At 38.2% G+C, this 21,357-nt stretch overlaps 1 protein-coding gene across 12 annotated transcripts in view; it reads right to left on the bottom strand.

Moving 5' to 3' along the window:
* Positions 1-21,357, bottom strand: part of unc13a (unc-13 homolog A (C. elegans)) — an 84,520-nt gene that overhangs the window by 3,149 nt on the left and 60,014 nt on the right. For 3 of the 12 annotated variants that reach the window (XM_038299226.1, XM_038299221.1, XM_038299227.1), the window contains 8 exons: positions 20,972-21,001; positions 19,264-19,320; positions 19,049-19,129; positions 17,849-17,996; positions 16,591-16,647; positions 3,286-3,378; positions 1,301-1,460; positions 936-1,224 (listed from right to left, as the gene is read on the bottom strand). In XM_038299226.1, the coding sequence (XP_038155154.1) occupies positions 936-1,224; positions 1,301-1,460; positions 3,286-3,378; positions 16,591-16,647; positions 17,849-17,996; positions 19,049-19,129; positions 19,264-19,320; positions 20,972-21,001 (915 nt within the window). Of the gene's footprint in view, positions 1-25; positions 1,225-1,300; positions 1,461-3,285; positions 3,379-16,590; positions 16,648-17,848; positions 17,997-19,048; positions 19,130-19,263; positions 19,321-20,971; positions 21,002-21,357 lie in introns of those variants that run through there. The other 9 variants (XM_038299223.1, XM_038299224.1, XR_005281997.1 and 6 more) reach the window with 8 other exon arrangements.

The raw sequence follows: 21,357 nt of genomic DNA, 5'->3' as shown, positions 1-21,357 counted from the left end.
TCACTCACTCACTCACTCACTCACTCACTCACTCACTCACTCACTCACTCACTCACAGACACACACATATTTATATACCATGTGATAAATCCCAGTGCTCAGATGTGTGCTTTCATCAGATTTCTCTCTCCATGCCGTCCTTAAACAAGACACAGACAGAGAGTCAACGGAACAGAAGGTATTCAGAGTGTCAGGCAGTGTGCTGCTTTAGGGTCCACAGACAGAAAGACAGACAAGAACAATCTTTCAATGACCACATGTCCATCAAATAACCCTGTAAGTTCATCTATTTCCTTTTTAAGTAATTTATAGATATATATATATATGTATATAAGGTTATCTAGAATTACTGAAATATAAATATAGCTCTAGATTAATTAGTAATAAAGTTGAACTATTAACGAAAAGTGCTGATTTTTCTTGTAATATCTGTAATTTTTGAGCTTGGTTCTGATGTGTTTCGAATGGACAGCTGGCCCTTTTGTGTTTGGGAAAGCTCTTGGCATATTTCAGCAGTTATCTGTTGGCACTTGCGGGTCCTTCTCTGACTGAGAACATACCAGCGAAGGGATGAGAGGGCACAAACTAAAAAAGGAAAAAGTGAGAAGGATAAAAATATTTAGAGGCTACAAGATAATTCTCAACCTGACCAAGAGAGAAGTTTGTGTTCCTCCACCGTAAATAAGGAAACTCTGCTGTTAATAAAAATTTGGGATAAACACATCAGCAACAGTAAAGACACTGGTGGACTCTGTGGTGCTTCTCTTTGCTTTGTGTCTTCTCCACTGAAATAGATGTATTTACAGTACGGAGTGTGTGTTGACTCCTGTCTTGTATGTGCTTTTACAACACTGGATTACTCGGCAGTGACTTGCAGTGTACCAGGAGAGTCCTGGGGCTCCAGACGCAGCATTTTAAACCCCAAACAGACTTGTTTAGCCACGGCCCTCCTCTGCGGAGCGCTGGTCCGACTTGAGCTTGACAAACTCCTTGGCCACATCATCGTTGTTGCGTTGGGAGAGGATGCGCAGGACAGTGAGGCCCGTCTCATCCATGTGGATGCGTTTACCCAGCGGGAGCCAGCAGGCGGCGCTGCCCTTAGAGACCATGTCCTTCAGCTGAAGGACCGACATGCCCACGGTTCGGTCCTCACGGGCGAAGCAGTAGTCTTTCACACACACCTGCAGCTCATAGCACTCCGGACCCACCTCGTTGCTCAATGTGCTGTGGAAGAGTTAGAGCTCGTTATATAACCCCCACAGATCACAAACCGCTGGTAAAACTATTGATATCTACGTACAAAGTGAAGGTTTCATTGTATTTAGGAGCCCAGCTGTTGTTCTTCGACTTGGTCGCGTACTTCCGCTTCTTGTCGCTCAGGTGGGGGCCGATGATGTAGACCTCTACAAATGGGCGGAATATTCCCTGCGTCTGCCACCTCAGGTCGTTGGCAGCCACAACTGAGGCAGAGACAGAGTGGAGATGAAGAAGAGAGAAAGTGAGGGGGAAGGTGTGGGTGACAATGAGGAAGAGGCTCATATGGGAAAAAAAAAACCCAATGTGTGACAGTGGAGTCGTGAGAAGCAGAGAATGAAAAGGAAAATCCTGCTTCTATCTGAATAAATTCTGCATCTTATTCACAGACAGAAACTTAGGGAGGATAATGCAGTTCTTTCAATATGTTTTCATGTCCATTATATTATTATTTGTCTTTAAATCTGATACACATTAATAAAAGACAGTGCTATTAGGGATGGATAAATGCAGATCTATGTGTAATTTAATATATACCTTAATCCAGCTGTTATGTAAAGAGGTTTGTTAGAGAAACATTAGACGCTTTATTTTAGTCGAGCCTTGGCTTGTAAGAGAGATTAAAATGAGCTACTGGTGAACTGAGTTCTTGTAGCTTCTTTAATGAACAGAAAGTGGGGGTGGTGGAGACTTGGAACACATTGTTCCTGAGTGCATACAAAGCTCATGTAAAATTAAGTGCGAGAAAATAGGAGACATCTGTTGTTAACAGATAAAACCATTTTTACGGCACACAGATTATTTTTATTTTCACTGATTAACACCCACAGGAAGTAAGTCCTAAAATCTAATTCTTTTCTCACGTGATTCTTATACTGAATTAATTTTAATCTGCTTTAGGAATTAAAAGACAAAATCTGAGTGAATTAAAGGGTGTAAAAACTATTACAGATCATAATAGTAAGCAGCATCATCGGAAACGATGAACAAATCAGGGAGGTCCTGGAGAAGTTAAGGGTTATAAAATTATAAAACATTAAGGTTGTCTAACATCTCAGATATTGGAAAGCTCATAGAAGCACGTTGCCTCTATCTACTTTTGATTAAGGGTTATATAACTTTGTCTTATATATTATTTTGATTAAAAAGAAATGGGTCAGTTGTTCTCATAGAGAAATATTACTCAAGAAAGCCTTTTCTATTGTTCCGTACATTAAAATATGTAACTATGTAAGATGTTTAATATTAAAATATGTACATATGTAAATATGTAAGTATGTATGATTCATGCTGATATCGTAACGGGTAAATATTGGTATTAGTCAATATTCAAAGCTGCACAATCTGTATCGTATCATAAAATGTTGTACTGGGACATTCCTATGAAACATTATCCAAAAGCCTGACCATACTGCAGATTAAAAATTAAGAAAAATGCACAATTATTCTTCATTTACTCAGATATCTCCTGGGACGAAGCCTGTGAGCAGCTTTAAAACACTGATACCAAAGGAGAGGTTTCAGCTTCCAGCAGGAAAACAATCCCACACACCCATCCACTACCGTGGACTGGTTTTAATCAAAGCATGTTGAAGTTTCTGACTGGCCTAGTCAAAGTCTAAGCCTAAATCTCACCAATAATGTGTGTTAAAAAAATAATCAGTGATGTGAAATTATCAAGAAGTGTTACATCTTTTTCTTCAAAGAACAACAGCCTGCCAGAATTTCAATTTCCTGATGTACAAAACTATAAGAAATATAACTCCAAGACTTGAAACTTTGTTTGCAACAAAAGCTGTATAGTAAGTAGCTGTATAGTAATAATGCAGTATACTGATTATTTCTTAATAGTAATCATGTGTCCTTGTCCTGCTAAATTCTGATCACATATGTCTTTGTATTGGTGGATCACATAATAATCAAAGAATAAAATCCAACAATGCAGAAAAGAAATAAGCTTCTGGAAAAATTGATTTCTATTTTGCATATGTGAACAAATTGATTGTTAAAGGAAATAATAAAAGAAAATACCTTTCACTGTGACTTTATGTTCCCCAGTGTTTGGATGAGTGAAAACCTCCACATGGATGGACACCTCACCCACAGCATCATCCACTCCGGTGCCTGACAGAAACAGCGGAGGAATAAAAAACCCATTAACAGCTTGCTCTTATCACCAACCAAACACGGACAGATGTAGATAGATGTGGTTTCATGACTAATTTCTCCACCAATTCCCTTTCAGTTTCAGTGTTCACTTCCTGTTTGGATTAACTGAGTGTGCAGCTGTTCAGAGGATCTCCATCTGAAGTTAAGTTATTTTCTCTGTGATATCTCTGTATCTAAGTAACTCTAACTGACTACTTTAAAACATAGCACCTTCTGCTGCACTTTTCTACTGAGCACTTGTCAGTTTCACACGGTTTTATTTCTGATAGCAAGAAGTAGCTAGCCTAGGCTAGCGCTAGCTTAGCATTGCTATGGCTTCTCTCTCTCCCTCCCTTGACTCTTTTCCAACTCTTCCTTCTTCCTCTCCTCTCTCCTGCTCTCTGTGTCAGATGTTCAGTTATTCCTCTGCCTCCTTTAGTGATAATGGGATGTGTAATAAGTGTAGTATTTTTGTAGCTTTGGAGGCGAGGGTGTCAGAGTTAGAATCCAGGCTTCAGGCTGTTGAAGTAGGCCCCCCACGTAGCTGTCCTCCAAAAGTGCCTGAGCAGCCAGGCGATTGGGTAACTGTACGCAGAAAGCGTAGTCGTGGATCTCTGCCCACTGGTCACCACCAACCCGTTCACGTTTCTAACCGGTTTTCCCCACTCAGTGACACACCCACTGAGAAGCCCACTCTGGTGATTGGCAGCTCCATAGTCAGAAACGTGGCATTAGAGACACCAGGGACCATAGTCAAATGTTTGCCGGGGGCCAGAACGGGCGACATCAAATCCTACCTGAAACTACTGGCTAAGGATAAGGTTAAATACAGTAAGATTGTTATTCACGCTGGTGGTAACACCCGGTTACGCCGATCGGAGGTCACTAAAATTAGTGTTGCTTCGGTGTGTAAGTTTGCCAAAAAAATGTCGGACTCCGTAATTTTCTCTGGTCCCCTCCCTGATCTGACCAGTGATGACATGTTTAGCCGCATGTCGTCATTCAACCGCTGGTTGTCTAGGTGGTGCCCTGAAAACAATGTGGGCTACATTAATAATTGGCAATCCTTTTGGGGAAAGCCTGGTCTGATTCGGAGAGACGGCATCCATCCCACTTTGGATGGTGCAGCTCTTCTTTCTAGGAATCTGGCCACATTTATTAGTCCTCCAAAACCCTGACCACCCAGGGTGCAGACCAGGAAGCAGAGTTGTAGTTTAACACACATCTCTGCAGCTTCTCTACTGTTACCCACTCTTTACTCCATCCAGACAGTGTCTTGCCCACGACCAAAATCTAATAAATTAGCAAAGATTCCCAAAGGAGTAAATCATGATAATCTAATTAAAATCAAAATAACTCAAATTGGGGAAAAAGTTAAAACAATTAAATGCGGTCTGTTTAACATAAGATCGCTTTCCTCTAAAAGTCTACTAGTTAATGACTTGATTTGTGATAATCACATTGACTTGTTTTGCCTTACAGAAACCTGGCTGCAGCAAGAGGATTATGTGAGCATAAATGAGGCAACTCCTTCAAGCTATTTAAATTTTCACATCCCCAGAAGTTCTGGGCGAGGAGGAGGAGTAGCAACAATCTTCCAGTCTGACTTACTGATTACTCCCAAAACAGTTAATACCTACAACTCTTTTGAACATTTAACCCTTAATTTCCCTGATCCAAATTTCAAGGCAAGAAAACCTCTTCTTTTTGTAACTTTGTATCGTCCACTAGGTCCTTACTCTGAATTTTTAGATGAGTTTTCAGAGTTCCTTTCTGATTTGGTATTAAATACTGACAGGGTCATCATAGTGGGAGATTTTAACATCCATGCTGACATTGAAGGCGATAGCTTAAGAGCAGCCTTTAATGCTATCTTAGACACTATTGGCTTTGTTCAAAATGTGAATAGTCCCACGCATTCTCATCTTCATACTTTGGATCTTGTGCTGACATACGGCATAGAATGTGAAGAAATAACAGTATTTCCTCACAACCCTGTCCTCTCTGACCACTTTCTAATAACCTTCAGGATTACTTTAACAGAGTTCTCCTCCCCCAAAAGAAGGTTCAATTTTAGTAGATCTTTATCAGATAGTGCAGTTATAAATTTTAAAGAATCTGCTTCACTTTCTCTCTCCTCTGTGTCACTGAGCAGTGCTGCAGAGTGCAAAAGTTTAGCTTATTCCCCTTCACAGGTTGATGATTTTGTTGATGGGGTTGCTAGTTCTCTGCGTATTGCCTTAGACAACGCAGCTCCTTTGAAAATGAAAACCGTTAAAAATAGAAAGCTTGCTCCTTGGTTTAATGCAGAGCTGCGTACTTTGAAGCAAAATGCTAGGAAACTGGAGAGAAAATATCGCTCCACAGGCCTGCGAGAGTCCTTCCTAGTCTGGAAAAATGGTTTACTGCTGTATAAGAGGACCCTTTGTAAAGCAAGAGCAGCATACTTCTCCTCATTAATAGAGGAGAATAAGAATAATCCTAGATTTCTTTTTAATACAGTTGCCAAACTCACCCAGAGCCATAGCTCTGTTGAACCGTCCATTCCACCTGCTCTTAGCAGCAATGACTTTATGGGATTCTTTATAAATAAGATTGATCTTATTAAAAATAAGATCATAAGCACTCCTCTATCCGCGATTGTACCTGAGGTAGTCATGGAATCTGAACTGGGTTTAGACTGCTTTGATCCAGTTGAACTCTCTGAATTAGCAAAATTATTGTCTTCATCTAAGCCTTCAACTTGTATGTTAGATCCAGTTCCAACCAGGTTATTTAAGGAGGTATTCCCTTTGATCTCCTCCTCCATTTTAGATGTGATTAATCTATCTCTGTTACAGGGATATGTACCTAAAGCTTTTAAGGTTGCTGTAATTAAACCTCTGCTTAAGAAACCGTCTCTTGACCCAGATGACTTGGTCAATTATAGACCTATATCCAATCTTCCTTTCTTATCCAAAATTCTTGAGAAAGTAGTTGCCAAACAAGTTTGCGATCACTTCCACCATAATGAACTTTTTGAAGAGTTTCAGTCTGGCTTTAGAGCTCATCATAGCACTGAAACAGCTCTGGTGAAAGTCACTAATGATATTCTCATGGCCTCAGATAATGGACTTGTATCTGTGCTCGTCCTGTTGGATCTTAGTGCTGCATTTGATACAGTTGACCATAATATTCTTTTAGAAAGACTTGAATATTTTGTTGGAATTAAAGGAACAGCACTAGACTGGTTTAAATCTTATCTATCTGATCGAATTCAGTTTGTTCATGTTAATGATAGATCTTCAACACGCTCAAAGGTTACCTGTGGAGTACCACAGGGATCAGTGCTAGGACCAATTCTCTTTACTTTATACATGCTCCCAATTGGTAGAATTATTAGACAGCATGGGATTAATTTCCACTGTTATGCTGATGATACCCAGCTATATCTGTCTATAAATCCAGATGAAGCTAACCCATTACATAGATTACAGGCATGTCTTGAAGACATAAAAACCTGGATGACTCTTAACTTTCTGCTTCTGAATGCAGACAAAACAGAAGTTATAGTCTTTGGACCAGAGTCTCTGAAAAAGAAACTGATTAGCCAGTCACTTCATTTGGATGGGATTAAACTGATTTCAGATAATAAAGTAAAAAATCTTGGTGTTGTTTTTGATCAGGACCTGTCATTTAGGTCCCATATCAAGGAGGTTTCTAGAATTTCCTTCTTTCATCTGAGGAACATTGCAAAAATTAGAAATATCCTGTCCAGGGGTGATGCTGAGAAACTAGTCCATGCATTTGTTACTTCAAGGCTGGACTATTGTAATTCTTTACTATCAGGAAGTCCACAAACTGTAGTTAAAAGCCTTCAGCTGATCCAAAATGCTGCAGCCAGAGTTCTAATGAAAATTAAAAAGAGAGATCATATCTCGCCTATCCTGGCTTCTCTTCATTGGCTTCCTGTTAAATCAAGAATAGAATTTAAAATCCTCCTTCTCACATATAAAGCCTTAAATGGCCAAGCTCCATCTTATATCAGAGATCTGATTGTTCCTTATGTTCCTAACAGAGCACTTCGCTCTCAATCTGCAGGTTTACTAGTGGTTCCTAGAATTTCTAAAAGTAGAATGGGAGGCAGATCTTTTAGTTATCAGGCTCCTCTCCTGTGGAACCAACTACCAGTTTTAGTCCGTGAGGCAGACACCCTGTCTACTTTTAAGGCTAGGCTTAAAACTTTCCTTTTTGATAAAGCTTATAGTTAGAGTGGCTCAGGTTATCCTGAGCTATCTCTATAGTTATGCTGCTATAGGCTTAGACTTTTGGAGGACATAGGGACCCCCATTTCATCATTCTGCTTCATTCTCTCTCTGTTCTCCTATTCTGCAGAATCTGTTAGTTCAATCTCTAACCTTCTGCTCTCTCTGCTTTTCCTCAGAGTAGCTTTGCCTCGTCTGTTCCTGTTTGGCTGTGACGTCATCCTGGAAAGAAACATCAGCTGTGCTGCTTCTATCAACACCCTTGTTTATAGATGTTGGAGATCGGCCTGTTTTCCAGTGTGGTCCTGTTTCTCTGACCGTGACTGAGTGGATGTGCTTTCTTCGTCCTCTGGCATGGGAGCTGCCTTGGAGCTCGTCTGCCTGGCTGTGTGTTTCCTGGACGGGGCCGCCTTTTACAGCTGCTTTTTGTATCTCTGCTTCTGTCTCCTTGAACCCCAGTCGGCCTCGGCAGATGGCCGCTCACACTGAGCCTGGTTCTGCTGGAGGTTTCTTCCTGTTAAAAGGGAGTTTTTCCTCTCCACTGTCGCTACAAGCATGCTTAGTGTGGGGGATTGTATTTGAGTCAATGAGTCAATGCAATCAACTGGTTTTCCTTAGATAGAAAACTTTGTATCAATTTGATCTGGTTGAACTGTAAAGTGCCTTGAGATGACATGTGTTGTGAATTTGGCGCTATATAAATAAACTGAATTGAATTGAATTCAACACACTGAAGAGGGATAGGCCTTTGTGTTAGAAAAACATAGAGTAACAGCTGGAAATAAAGTAGAGCACAATTATCTGATTAAATATGCTTCAGTAAAGAAGAAAACTGGAGGAAAAAAGTCTCACGGCCAAGAAAGATGTGTCTATAAAAAATCAGCAAATTGATCTGACATGATATGATGCTCATCTACTGACCTACATACTCTCTAGATCATCAGCTAACAGAGCTGGAAAATCTGGAGTGGAAATTCTATTCTCCAATAAAACTGTTTTTCTGAGTAGTTCCACAGATGTGACATAATAAATTGAAAATATGTTTTAAACAGACGGATGGTGAGAACCGAAGTTATAAAGACTAATTCATCCAAAATATAGGAGGTAAAAAAACATCCAATGCAGAGCAGAATATTTATAAGAACCTTAGTAACAGACTATAACAAAGTACCTCCTTATAAAGCAAAATATCCAATCATTGCAGGAAGTTTGCAAAGGACTGGATACCATGTTAAATCTGAATTGCTATGCCCTGGTATTGATAGATGCATGGAATCTGTATTGATGCAGGGTGGAGAAGAAATGATCCAGTGGGTCGGCTGAGATAAATCAAGTCAGGTCATGCTAAGATGGAACGAATCAGGTGGACATCCTATAGGCCCACTTTTAAAAACTTCAATCCATTTAGGATAAAGGGAGGGGGTCATGGTTTTTATTTACTGTATTGTTAAATCTCTCTGTTTTATTTTTCATGTTAAAATAAAGCTTCTATCAACATGGTTTAAGATACACATCTGCCATTAGTTTGGATTCACTCATCACTTGCATGTGTGTCATCCTAATGCTGGATCTTCTTGTTCCAATCCAGAATTATTCAGTAACATCACAGCTGAAATACTTTGTTTTTTTGTTTTTTTTTTAAACACGGCATTTCAGGAAAAGATTCCTTTCAGATTTTCTACAGGTAGAAACATGATTAATTCAGACCCAAATACACTTAATTTGCATAACTCCACCTACAGGTATATAAAAAAATACACATTTGAAGTCACAGTGAAACTACAAGTAGGGCGGCAACTAACGATTATTATGATATTTAATTATTCTGTTGATTATTTTTTAGATTTATTAATCAATAATCGCAAAGCCAAAGGTTCCTTAAAGATGATTTTATATAGAATTGAACCAGGTGAAACTAAAATCTCTTGACCTGTGGAATTCTGCATAGAGCATATTGACATATAAAAAAGTTTGTTTTTATCTTAAATGCACAATATTTTTATATTTTTTCAATATTTTTCTGTAATTACTGCTCTAATTGGGTTGCTCTATCAGCTAAAGGCATGTTTTAGAGTCTCTATACTCCAGTTAACAATTAATCGATCATTGAATTAGTTGACGATTATTTCTATAATCGATTAATCATGATTATCCCGTTTAATTGTTTCAGCCCTAACTACTACCACCTGCTTTTTGTCATCAACATGCTTTTGTCGCAATACTTGCTTGATATTTCATCACTCCATTAAAATGGTAGGGCTAATTTAAACTGGATAACAATGTGCACTAAAAAAAATTGGTTCATTTATATTGGTTGCTATAGATTGTAGGTATACTTGAGCTGCTTCCCTGTTTATTGAAAAGCTTTCAGCTCTTTGAAATGCTTTGCCATTCACACTGACAATGGTGTTTAAGCAGCTACCATTTTTGACTCAGTTAAAGCTACGGTAGTGTTAGTGTTGTTTCAGCCTGTGTAATTTCTTTGCTTCTAAAGAGAGACAGTAGGATTTAGTCTTAAAACTGTTATGGTTACTCAAGAAGACGTTATGATTTTATGCACACATTAGATGTCATTTATTAATCTGATATTAATCCTTGATGCTCAAGGATGTGGAAAATTCAAGGACTATGCTTAAAAGCTAAGTCCATACCAATTCTTTTAAAACGGGTGTTTTTCAAACACATTTATTAACAGTAGATATTAGTAGGTTTGCATGTACTTCTGAGAAAAATTCAAAGTTGAATACAGTTTGTTTAAAAATTTTATTTTGTGACGTCTGCTAAATGATCATCCATGGAAAAAGAACAATTCAAATGCATCATCAAATATTATAATATTATGTCCATGATGCCTGTGAGTAAACATCTGAGCACCATTTAGTGTTTGTTTCCCTCAATCTTTTGTTCAGTATGATAATTTTCCAACCCTTACTTCAACTATCATTCTAAGGTGTGTCTGCACCTTCTATTTAAAGAAATTCTAAACATGTTGGTTCTGTAATTTCCTGTGTCCCCCATCTGGGTCCTCTTTCCAACATTATGATAACATTCTAACATTTCTGATGCTACTCAACCAAGACGAAGAGTTTCTACAGGAGCCTCTTGGAGCCCAACTCTGCGACCCTCATCCTGATACCTCCAGATGTGTGACTGATACCAATGAGGTTTTGTTCTTTTTCAAACGCTTTAATCAGATTTCCTGGAAGCAGACAGTAGACAAATCCTTCCTTTTTTTTTTTTATACCGCAAGTGGTTTACATACGCATACACCTCCGGAAGGATAGAGTGACAGATGGGCATTAAATTTTAATGTTTTAATTAGTATCTTCAGTCAACAACTAGAAGTGTGTGTGTTTTAACCAGTCGCCCACTGAACAAGGTGTCTGTGGGAGTTAGACGGCAGAGTGTTCCTGGCATGCAGCACTCTGCAGCTCTCTGAGGAGCATTATGGGATTGTTGGTTGATCTGCCAGCGGGACCAAAGAGAGCAGCAGCCGTCCATCTGGCGATGTCTATTCTGAGGAGGGGGCGTTCATGGAAGATGAGAAAGAAACTTTGCTGGCAAATGAGCACAAAATGCTCCTAGAAGCTGAACTATTTTATTTTTTTTTTTAGGAAAAAACAGCAGATGAGAAAATATTGCATCTTCCCTTGATATTTCACTTTTTTTAATTTAAGGAGAATTAGCTTTCTTTTCTATGATATACAGAACATCAGCATCATCATTGTCTCAGTTTTTTTGCACTGATGAAATCAAACAGATCTGAGACTTGCTTCCAATAAAGCAGCCTGGTAAGGAATTTGTTTATTTGTTCATAACATGTTTTAGACTGTGCATGTGAGTTTGTTAGTTTGGACACGCAGTCTAGTGGTGCAAATCAAGTGATAGTGATAGTATTGCTCTGTTCTAGAATAAAATGATGATCAGTACAGTTAGTTTTGCACAAAAAATAAACAAACTACCTCAACGGGCGTGTATCCCTTTAGTCAGGCAGATCCCCCTCAAACAAATGTCTTACCCCCTAAAATGAAACCTGCCAAAATAACTGGACATCTTACTGAGGTTCTGCTGTGCACCACACTGGCAGGCTGTGATCTTCTCCTGTCTGTCTACAGTCAGCATAGAGCTCAAACTCCTCCCTCGCTCCCTCTACTAACCAACCAATCAGTGATCAATTTCTAAAGGAGCCAACAAATAGTCTGACTATCTAGCAAACTGAGAGATAAAGCCGAATTGGTGAACCTTAAAGAAACAGAAAAGCTCCAAGTAATTCATTATTGGGATTTATGCTGCGAGACACAATATAAATAGTTCACTTTATAAAATACAGTATGCATAAATATAGCATCTATTTTTAAAATACATTTACAAATATGAGCCTGTTAGTAGAAGTGTCTCTCAATCACATCAGCACAGAGAGTGACCAGTGCATAGACCATAACACCGTTTTTAATGCTGTTTTAGTGAATAATACCAGAAATGTTTACTAAGCTTTTCTCATTTTGCACTCTTGGGATTTACAGCTCTGTTTATTTTCTCCTTGGTGATTTCAAAAAATGTCGAGGAGTCAACTGGTTGCTGATCATGTTAAAACTTTTCTCAAATTAGTTTAAGACACATAATGACAATCCAGTAAGATAAATGTTGTGTTAGCAGTTCAATCATGGATGAAGGATATCCTAATTTTTCTTCCTGTTATGTATTATTATTTTCTGTATGAGGGAGGGATTGCTGCTTTGTCGTGGTCAGATGGCCCTGTGCCTAAAAGGTGTAAGGAACTGTACTTGTAGGACTTTTGCTTCAGGTGGGACACCCAGCCTTGGCAGGTCTGGGTAGAGGCAATCAATTTTTGTAGAGCTGAACACAGTTTATTTCATTTTATATTAGTTCTATGCAATTTATTCATTGAGAAATGTGAATAGTTATTGTAACAACTGGAAAAATCATGAATAAAAAGAAGCAGAAAGAAATAGAAACGTATATGTGCCCCCAATTTGTATGAAAAATGTGTTATTCAGATTAGAAAACTATTACTGACATAATTCAAATACACAAAAATACCTTAAAAACATAAAATTGCTTATTCAATGGCCAACATCACCTTATCACAATGGTTTTCAAAATATTGAATTAACTATTTTTTTTTTATCTCAATGTCAATATTTTTCCTTTAAACTGAAACCTATAATTGAAACGCTTCTTTCCATCATTGTTGTTCTGAATCTATTCTATTTTTTTCAGCTGTTAGCTCTGCCTCCACTCCCATGGAGAAAACATAAGTGAACAATAACAATTTCTATGCTGGAGATTAATGAGTACAGATAAAGATATCTCCTTCACATTTCTGCCTTCCCTGACATATAACTACCATTAGAACCAGCCCTGAATCAAACATTTATATAGATAGTTTATTATGGGTTTAATTTAAATGAAATCACAAACGATTTCTTAAAATAATAATTAGAATTTATGAACAGAAAAAATTCAACCCAACCTTGCCCTGTGGAAACATATATATCCTTTTGGGTATATCATGAATAAAACACTAATTACTTGCATCGTTTAAAGCTTAGTTATTAAAGAGATGTTCCAAAGGCAAAAAGCAGTGTAAGCAAAAATATCATAGAAGCTCATTTGACATTCATCAAAAATACTTTTTAATGATCCAGAGGATATTTAAGAGAAAAATTCTAAGGTCTGACATTAATAAAGTGAAACTTAAAAAAAAAAAGTCTTTGTCCTGTTAATCTGGTATAACACAACCCCCCTTTTTAAAAATAGGACCTCCTTGATCTTGAACTTAATCAAAAAGGGAGGATTACACATTAATCTAGAAAATTAGTTACCAACTTAAAGGCATACTGTGCAACATTTTTCAGTTAATTAATGTGTTCCATAACGTTTTGGATGATTAAACGAGTCATTTCAGGTCGAACAAAGGTTTTCTCGACCACCCTGGTGGTCTGTAGGGGAAATACCGTACTTGCAATTGCAGGAGCCCTCGGCCCGCACCCACAGGCTCAGAAGTCTCGTGCATCGCGAGAGTCGGTCTTGCTTTACGGCGAGAACTGCTACACGCCCCCAGTGAAAGGCATGCTCGTTGCTAGCACAGTGGCGATATTTGTGCAGTTATCATGGCGGAACCAGTGAGAAAACAGCGAAAGCCCATGTCGGAAACATGCTAAATTTTCAAACTCGAAAACTGGAACAAAATAGTCACTTACCGCAGTAGACATGGTGATTCGTTGCGTTCGCCTGTCTGCTAAGCTCAAAACAACCACGCCTGGCTTGACGGAGAAACCAGGAGAACAGCTGAGCATATTTGCGACAGTGCACTTTTACTTTCACCCTCTGGGGGGAGCCTCACTGGAAAATCAACACCGGTTGCATAGTATACCTTTAATGTCAGTTATTAGCTCCAAAGGTGGATTTAGGGAGGGATCCGATCTTCATATAGGTTGACTTGGTTTACATAGAGTTTATTCTCTTAATAAATGTAATCATGATTTGAAATGATTGGCAGAAGATCAGATCAGTCTGTCTAAAGATTAGCTGGAGGAACTATTCTATAAACCATTGAGAAAGTAAATCTTTACAAAATATTAAGCTAAACGATATTTTGCTGAACAGTCTAATTAACTGATATTGGTCTGAAGGTTATCTATGTGAGATCAGACCTCATATAAAGCTCTTAAATGAATATGTTTGATATTAGGAGACTGGACACATTTGGAGATAATTTGTGTAAAGAATTACATTTCAAATTCTGTGTCTGTTTTTCACGGTCTTTAACATTTCTGTTTGGACTATATTACTTATTTTAATTTGACCAATTTTTTCATTTTTTTATGATAACACAACATATCAATAAAAATAGGCTTCTCTACTCATTTTAACATTAGGTTGATCTGTTTTTAAGTCCAAGAAGTCTTTAATCGTGTCCCTCAATCATTTTCACTGAATTTCCTTTAACGCCCAAAGGCAGAAAGTAGTAGGTTTGAATCCCAGTCTGAAACTTTCTGTATTGAGCTTCCATGTTCTGTGTTGATGTGTGGGTCTCTCTGGGTACTCCGGCTTCCTCCCCCAGTCTAAAACCATAACAGGTTAATTAATCTTTTTGAAATTGTCCTGAGGTATTATTTGTATTATTAGTACCAAGATTGTCTGAAATGACCAATGACCACTACAGATAGGCACCCAAACACCACAACCCTGCAACGCTATGTGGCTGTCCGGAATGGATGGATTGTTTTTCTTCTCCTTAATGTTTTTTTCTAAAGAAAATGTCACATCTTGTGGTGTAAAAGACACCAGTGGTCAAGACTGACCACTTCACACTCAGCTGTGTAACCTAGAGCCTAGAGTTGTACAGCATCTGATGATCGCTATAGCTTTAAACAGGATAACAAAATGCTCACAAAAGGCATCCAGCTTCATCAATCCTCTGTGAAAATAGTAAATGCAGAAGAGTTGCAGCTTTTCATGCTGATTCAATCTGACAGAATTTAAATCTCCTGACCTGAGGGATCATTTTTATGGGCTCAGTCTGCGGCATGCAGATGGGTGGAGGGTCCTTTGTGTGGTAGATCGTGATGCATCTGAGAGCTGTGTGGGTTTTTCTTTGTATTTGTTTATGTTTGATGATGGAGCAGTAAAGGGCAGAAAGCCCTCCTAGACAAAATGAGCAAGCAGCCTTCATCTTCTTATCAGGAGCCCTATCTCTCCTCATCTGCAGTTGTTTTCTTTTCCAACACAAAGAGAAGGGAAGCTCTGCAAAATAAAGGGGATTTCTTTTTATGGTTCTCATCACTGACAAATAATACTTTGTACCTCTACATCTAAAGGAAACTGATAGTCACATTGCTCAATCACTCACTTTCCAGTGCACACAAACACATACACGCACACAGCTTTGTTTTCATGACATATGGGGACATTTCATTGACGTGCATTCATTTTATATAGCCTAACCCAGACCCTTACCCTTACCCTAACCCTAACTATTACCAAGATGTACCTAATCCTAACCTAAACTGAATTCACACCTTAGTCCCCAACCTAACCCCAACTCAAAGAAAAGAACTTTACCATATAGGGACCAGTTGAATGTCCCTATATGTACCTGTAAGTCCTCGCATGTAGGATATTTTTCAAAATACTTCCCTGACATTGTAGGTAAAACAAGACCACACACACACACATACTCGTTCTGCCATCGTAGTGAGGACCATGTGTTGACTCCCATTGACTTTCTTTGATTTTTAGTCATTTACAACCCTTTCTATGCCCTAACCCTAAAACTAACCATTACGAATGCATACCTCACCCTAACCCTAACCCAATTGAGACCTTAGCCCTAAACCCATCCAACAGCAAAATAGCATGTAAGTAGTGGCAAAATATCCTCACTTTGCAACAACTGGTCCTAAATTGGACTGTGAAATTGAAAAAATGGTCCAAACTCTGAGGGCTAGACAGGTACACCCACACACACGCACACTCACCCCTTCACACATAGAGACTCCAGCCCTCTGGCTTTTCTCGATGACTTCATGCTAGGTCAGAATTGCCCCACACTTGAATGCATTTCCATCATGTTTTCCCTGATGTCCGCCCATCATGCTTCAGTGTCTGCTCATACATACTGTCAGTGGCGTATGTATTCACTGCAGTACCCACAGACATCAGTGTTCATGTTTCATGCATGAATGCATAAGATTTTTACTTGTGTGGCGGGCGAAGGAAGTGTATTTCAGTTTGTGCATTGCATTTCTCTGTTAGGATGAGCTTGAGCAGGCAGAGTTGGAGCAGGCAGGAGTTAAAAAGGCTTCTGGATGCAAATGAGGGGTTTGGGGGGGATTGGATGTGGAAGGAGTTGGGCTTTGGTCTTGAGACCCCCTTATAGTCTCAGATGTCTCAGGGCCTGAGCCTGAGAGCCACATACCCTTTTCTGGGTAAACATCCTCACTAGTGGTGAATCTCACCCCCTTCCCGCCGAACACTGGCCCACAGACGGGGCAGGAGGAGGAGAAAGGAGAGAAACGCAGAAATAAAAGGTTTACAGGGATTCAAGTTCAGAAGAGTTATAACAACAGACCAACATGTTTTAGCATTTTTATGACAAAGAAAAGTCAAACTGTGGTATTTTGCTTACTGATAGTTTATTTTCTTTTTTATGTAGCATTGTGCAGACCTTTTGTCATAGCTTAGACGATTAAAGACATTTCTGTAAAATATTCCTTAGCGTGCCCAAAGTGCTGGACGACATTTCGCTGAGTTAATGCTAATTGTTTTAACTAGCACCCCTAAGACCAGTCCTGAGGGACAGCATGACAGCTTCCACACTGACAAGGGCAGCAGGGCAGGACTGAGCACCAAAATAGGGAGAGATTAGAGGCGGTGTAACTATATCAAATCAGAGTAGTTTTAGCTTTGCCTGTGGTTTGGTAACCAAAGAGCTCAGAATAGCTCAGAATAGCCAATCTCTGTTACCGGTATCTTTATATACACAGGATGCACAACATGTTTAACTGGGAGACACTCAATGACAGCAGACATCTAAGAATAGGGACTAATTGAAAAAACCCTGAATTCATATCTTAAAATTACTCACATCAGAACCACAAACTTTAAGGAATTTTTTTGGAAGTTGTGAATCCTTTAACCTAAAGCATAGTTTTGAAATATCTTTTTAAAACTAAAAATCTGAAAAGATTAACAGATGGATTCTTCTCTTAACTGATCCAAACTGTAGTTCTGGCTGTAAGTTTGGGGTTGCAGTCTTGAACCTCTGCTCATTAGAGTTCCTTAAACCATTTCCCTCTATTTGCTACATCTATGTTTCAATAAACTGATTTCCCTGTCCCTGCTGAACCAAAGCATTCCCACAGCATAATACTGCCATCTACATGTTTCACCATGGGAACAATGTTTTTAGGGTTATGTGCAGTGTTAGCTTTCTGCCACCCAATTTTTGTTAAAAGAGCCAAACAGTTAGATTTTGCCATCTTCTGATTTCAGCACTGTCTTCCGAAGACAGTTTTGACTCTCTGGACACTCCCATAAAGACCATGATGGTGTCATGCCAACACTCTGAGACGGGACACGATCATGTTAAAGGGGAATAAATGCTGCTGGCAGACAACAAATATCCACCAATTAGAAAATAATAAAAAGTAGACAAAAACAAACAGTTAGTTTACCTTGGGCGTGCTGGGACTGGACAAAAGTCTTAATGAGTTTGTCAGTGGCCTGAGTGTAGAGGGACAAAGCGTAGTGGAGAGATTGGAGGTCAGGACTTTTCTCCAGAAAAGTCTTCTTCAGACCCACACCTCCAGCATGGAAGTATTGCTATCAGAAAGAAAGAAATCAGAAAAGGATGATTTCTATTTTAAATTCAGACAGTTAACCAATGTAAAGTATGCCAAATGTTCTGCACCAAAGTTGCACTATTATTTACTCCTAACCCTCCTGTCTGATGGGATTTCAAAATCTAATACTGAAATGCCAATTTTACTTGGAATACATATTTAATTATTATTCATTTTCATTCTTATTTTCTTCAACCCAAGTTTTTTTGTCTCTCATATTTATAAAAAAAAAAAAAAAAAACATTGGCTAAAACTTGAAAAGTTTTGCTACATGAAAAAAAATCTTGAGAACAGGTTGGGAATGTCACATAAGACAGAACCAACCCTCTTTTTAGATTAAATATCTTAAGCTGTTTTTAAAATCAGATTTTTCCTTTTTAAATTCAGAATACAAATATGAATGTGAAATATTCCTAGTGACACGTTACATGAGAAAGTTCATAAACAAAAGTCAGACTACTTTTATGATGGGTTAGGGCTCATAGGAGGGAGAAGGGAAATGAGCATGAAGCCAATAGTCCATGATAGAAACCAAGTTTCTCTTTTTACATTTATTGCGTAAAACAAACACCTAATAACATTACATCAAAGTTGCATACATAATTGTTTCTTTTTAATGATGATAAATTTGGAAATATATCAACTTATCTAACAATCTGCTGAGTTTTTGGCAAAAAAACTGGATCTAAAGCAACAAAAAACAGATATAAAGTGTTACTATCTGCAGGACTTGATTGAATTGTGTGAGCCGGCAAGTATTTAGTTCAACATACTGTCAAATAGATTCAGAAATAAAGCGAATAATACTTGCAAACACTTGCCATTTGGGTTTTGTTCCTTGATAAACATTTTTTTTTAATAGGATGTAGTGGATTTGTACGAATAAAGAAAAAATGTAAACCATCCATTATAACGTAAACATATGTATTTAGCCAGGTTTACACTCCAGTTGCTTATAAGGATGAAGCTTAGGATGAAAATATCTGATATCCTAAGGATAAATTCTACAGTAGTAGGTCTCAGAACATTTACCTTGATGGTGTCCAGAGCCAACTCAATCACAGCACACTGTTTGGGTGATAATGCTTTGGCCTCCTCTCGAACCATGTGCTCCTAAATGGTAACAATTGGAATGGAACAAAGCAAAATTAATAATTTCTCTGATAATAAATGGTTTTATGTAACAACAGATTAAATTCATAAGTTAAAGCAGTGGTGTCACACTCCCAGATATAAATTCACTGCACCTTCAGTTTGGACAGCTGTCCGAGCTCCTTGGCTGCATTGAAGATGAGCTGAGTGCCCTGAAAGAGATGTAGGATAGGAGGGCAAGGTAGAAAGGTAGATAATTAAAACAAGAGTCATTTAGTTATCACGAGAAAGCAGCACTTATTGGGCATAGTCTCACACAGAGGACAGCAATGCTTCTGACACATACGCACTTACACTATAAACATTCACTCTAAGCGGCTTTACTCATGTCACGGCAGTTTCCCTTCAAGTGCTTCTATAACACTTATCTGTGTTTTATTCATTCCACAACATTACACTCTGCTGCACAAACACACACAGACATCTTAGTACTCAAAGGAGGAGGAGGAAACAAAGACAAAATCTCACAGAGACACATACACACACTATCAAAGAGCAGCTGTACAGTTAAACTGTGCGTGAGCAAAAACCATTAATGCATTACTCTGGTAAGGGCCCCACCCTCTAATCGTTGTTTCTAACTGCTTTAAAAGCTTGATGTTAAGATGCAACAGACTGATCTTAGGAGGCTTTTTTTGTCTGATATTCCCAATTAAAGCAATAATGGTTTGCATAATGCCTGAGAGGAATTCACTCTTCTTCTATATTGTCAAACATTAAAATAATATTTGTCCTGTTGCAGCCGCTGCTTCAATAAAGCTTTATTACTTTTGAGTTAAACAAATAATCATATATTTAATGTACTTATCATTGCTTATTTCACTGAGATGCTGGTGTGGACTGAAAAAACACAGCTTCATAAAAAAAAACATCACTATTGCCATGAAAGTCCCATCATTTCTCCCTTTTATTTCTTTATCTTAATTGAATAATGAACTATTTTCTTTGCATTTAAGGCAGATTTTCATGACAATTAATTCTGATTATTGAGCATTCCTTTATAACATTGCTTTACTTGATTTTAGAGAAACCACACACTTTTTCTTGCTCCTAACAAGTTTCTGAAATACTCTAGGAAGGAGATTTGAACATTCTTCTCAGTAGAATTAAAAGTTTATATGAACTACGGTAGCTGGTTTCTGGTGATTAATTTAGTCTTTAATTTTATCCCATAGATTTTCAAAAGGAATGAGGTCAAGGCCTCATAGAAGCCTAAAGCAATCCTGCTCTATCCACTTCTACACCAGCAGTGATGGAAGGCTGCTATCCTTTTAGAATACCTATGAATTTTAATGTTTTAACCATTTGAACACTGATTTGAGGTGTATTTGAAACATTTCTAGGTAGCCTTCCTTTATTATTCCATCGTTTTCTTCTGTATTATATTGTGACAAATTTATGGCTGCTATGTATGCATATATTATCAACCTGCATTTAATAGTGTAACCCTCTGTAGAACAGAAGAAATATACACACTGATGTTTTTTGTGTTATAATTCTAATTCTAAAAAAATATGACATAAATAAATATATGAAAAACAAAACAAAAAATACGGCATAAAGTCACTTGCACAGAGGTCTGTGACTTAGAGGGGGAGAACACAGTCTAATAATGATGTCATACCGTTATATATAAAAAAAAAAATAATACCCAAAACAAGTTGCGAGCAAAATAAAAAGTAGAGAAACAAAATGTATATTTCTACAGCTTTGTTTGACTGAGGAGCTGAGAGACAGAGACACAGATAAAGGACATAAAGGAGAGAGACAAGACACATTGATCTGAATGGGTTTAGTCCTTACATCACTGTGAGAAGCACTCTTCAGCCTCCCCTGGAAAGAGAGTAGTGGTTAATACTTGGAGCAAAGCCCAGTCCCTGTTGTCTTATTTCCTAAATCAGAGGTATTCAGTGTTGCTTTGCAAAATGTTCAAAGGACACTCATCGCAGCCAGAGATGTTGCCTTTTTCAGGAAGTGATATTTTGCTCTCTAAAGCAACAACACATTTTGGGTTCTTAAATGACACAGAAATTATTCATATTTGACTCTTAGCCTAGAGGAATAGCTGTACAACAAGAATACCAGGATTTATACAAATATGCAGGTATGCATATTTTTTGAACTCCGCCTTTAATAGTAAAACAAAATGTATTGGATCTATAACATCTTACACCTTTATTCTCACTTAA

The sequence above is a fragment of the Cyprinodon tularosa genome, unplaced genomic scaffold (genome assembly GCF_016077235.1).
Source record: "Cyprinodon tularosa strain WSP-4 unplaced genomic scaffold, ASM1607723v1 ctg420, whole genome shotgun sequence".
NCBI classification, from domain to species: Eukaryota; Metazoa; Chordata; class Actinopteri; order Cyprinodontiformes; family Cyprinodontidae; genus Cyprinodon; species Cyprinodon tularosa.
This window is presented reverse-complemented; position numbering and strand designations above follow the sequence as displayed.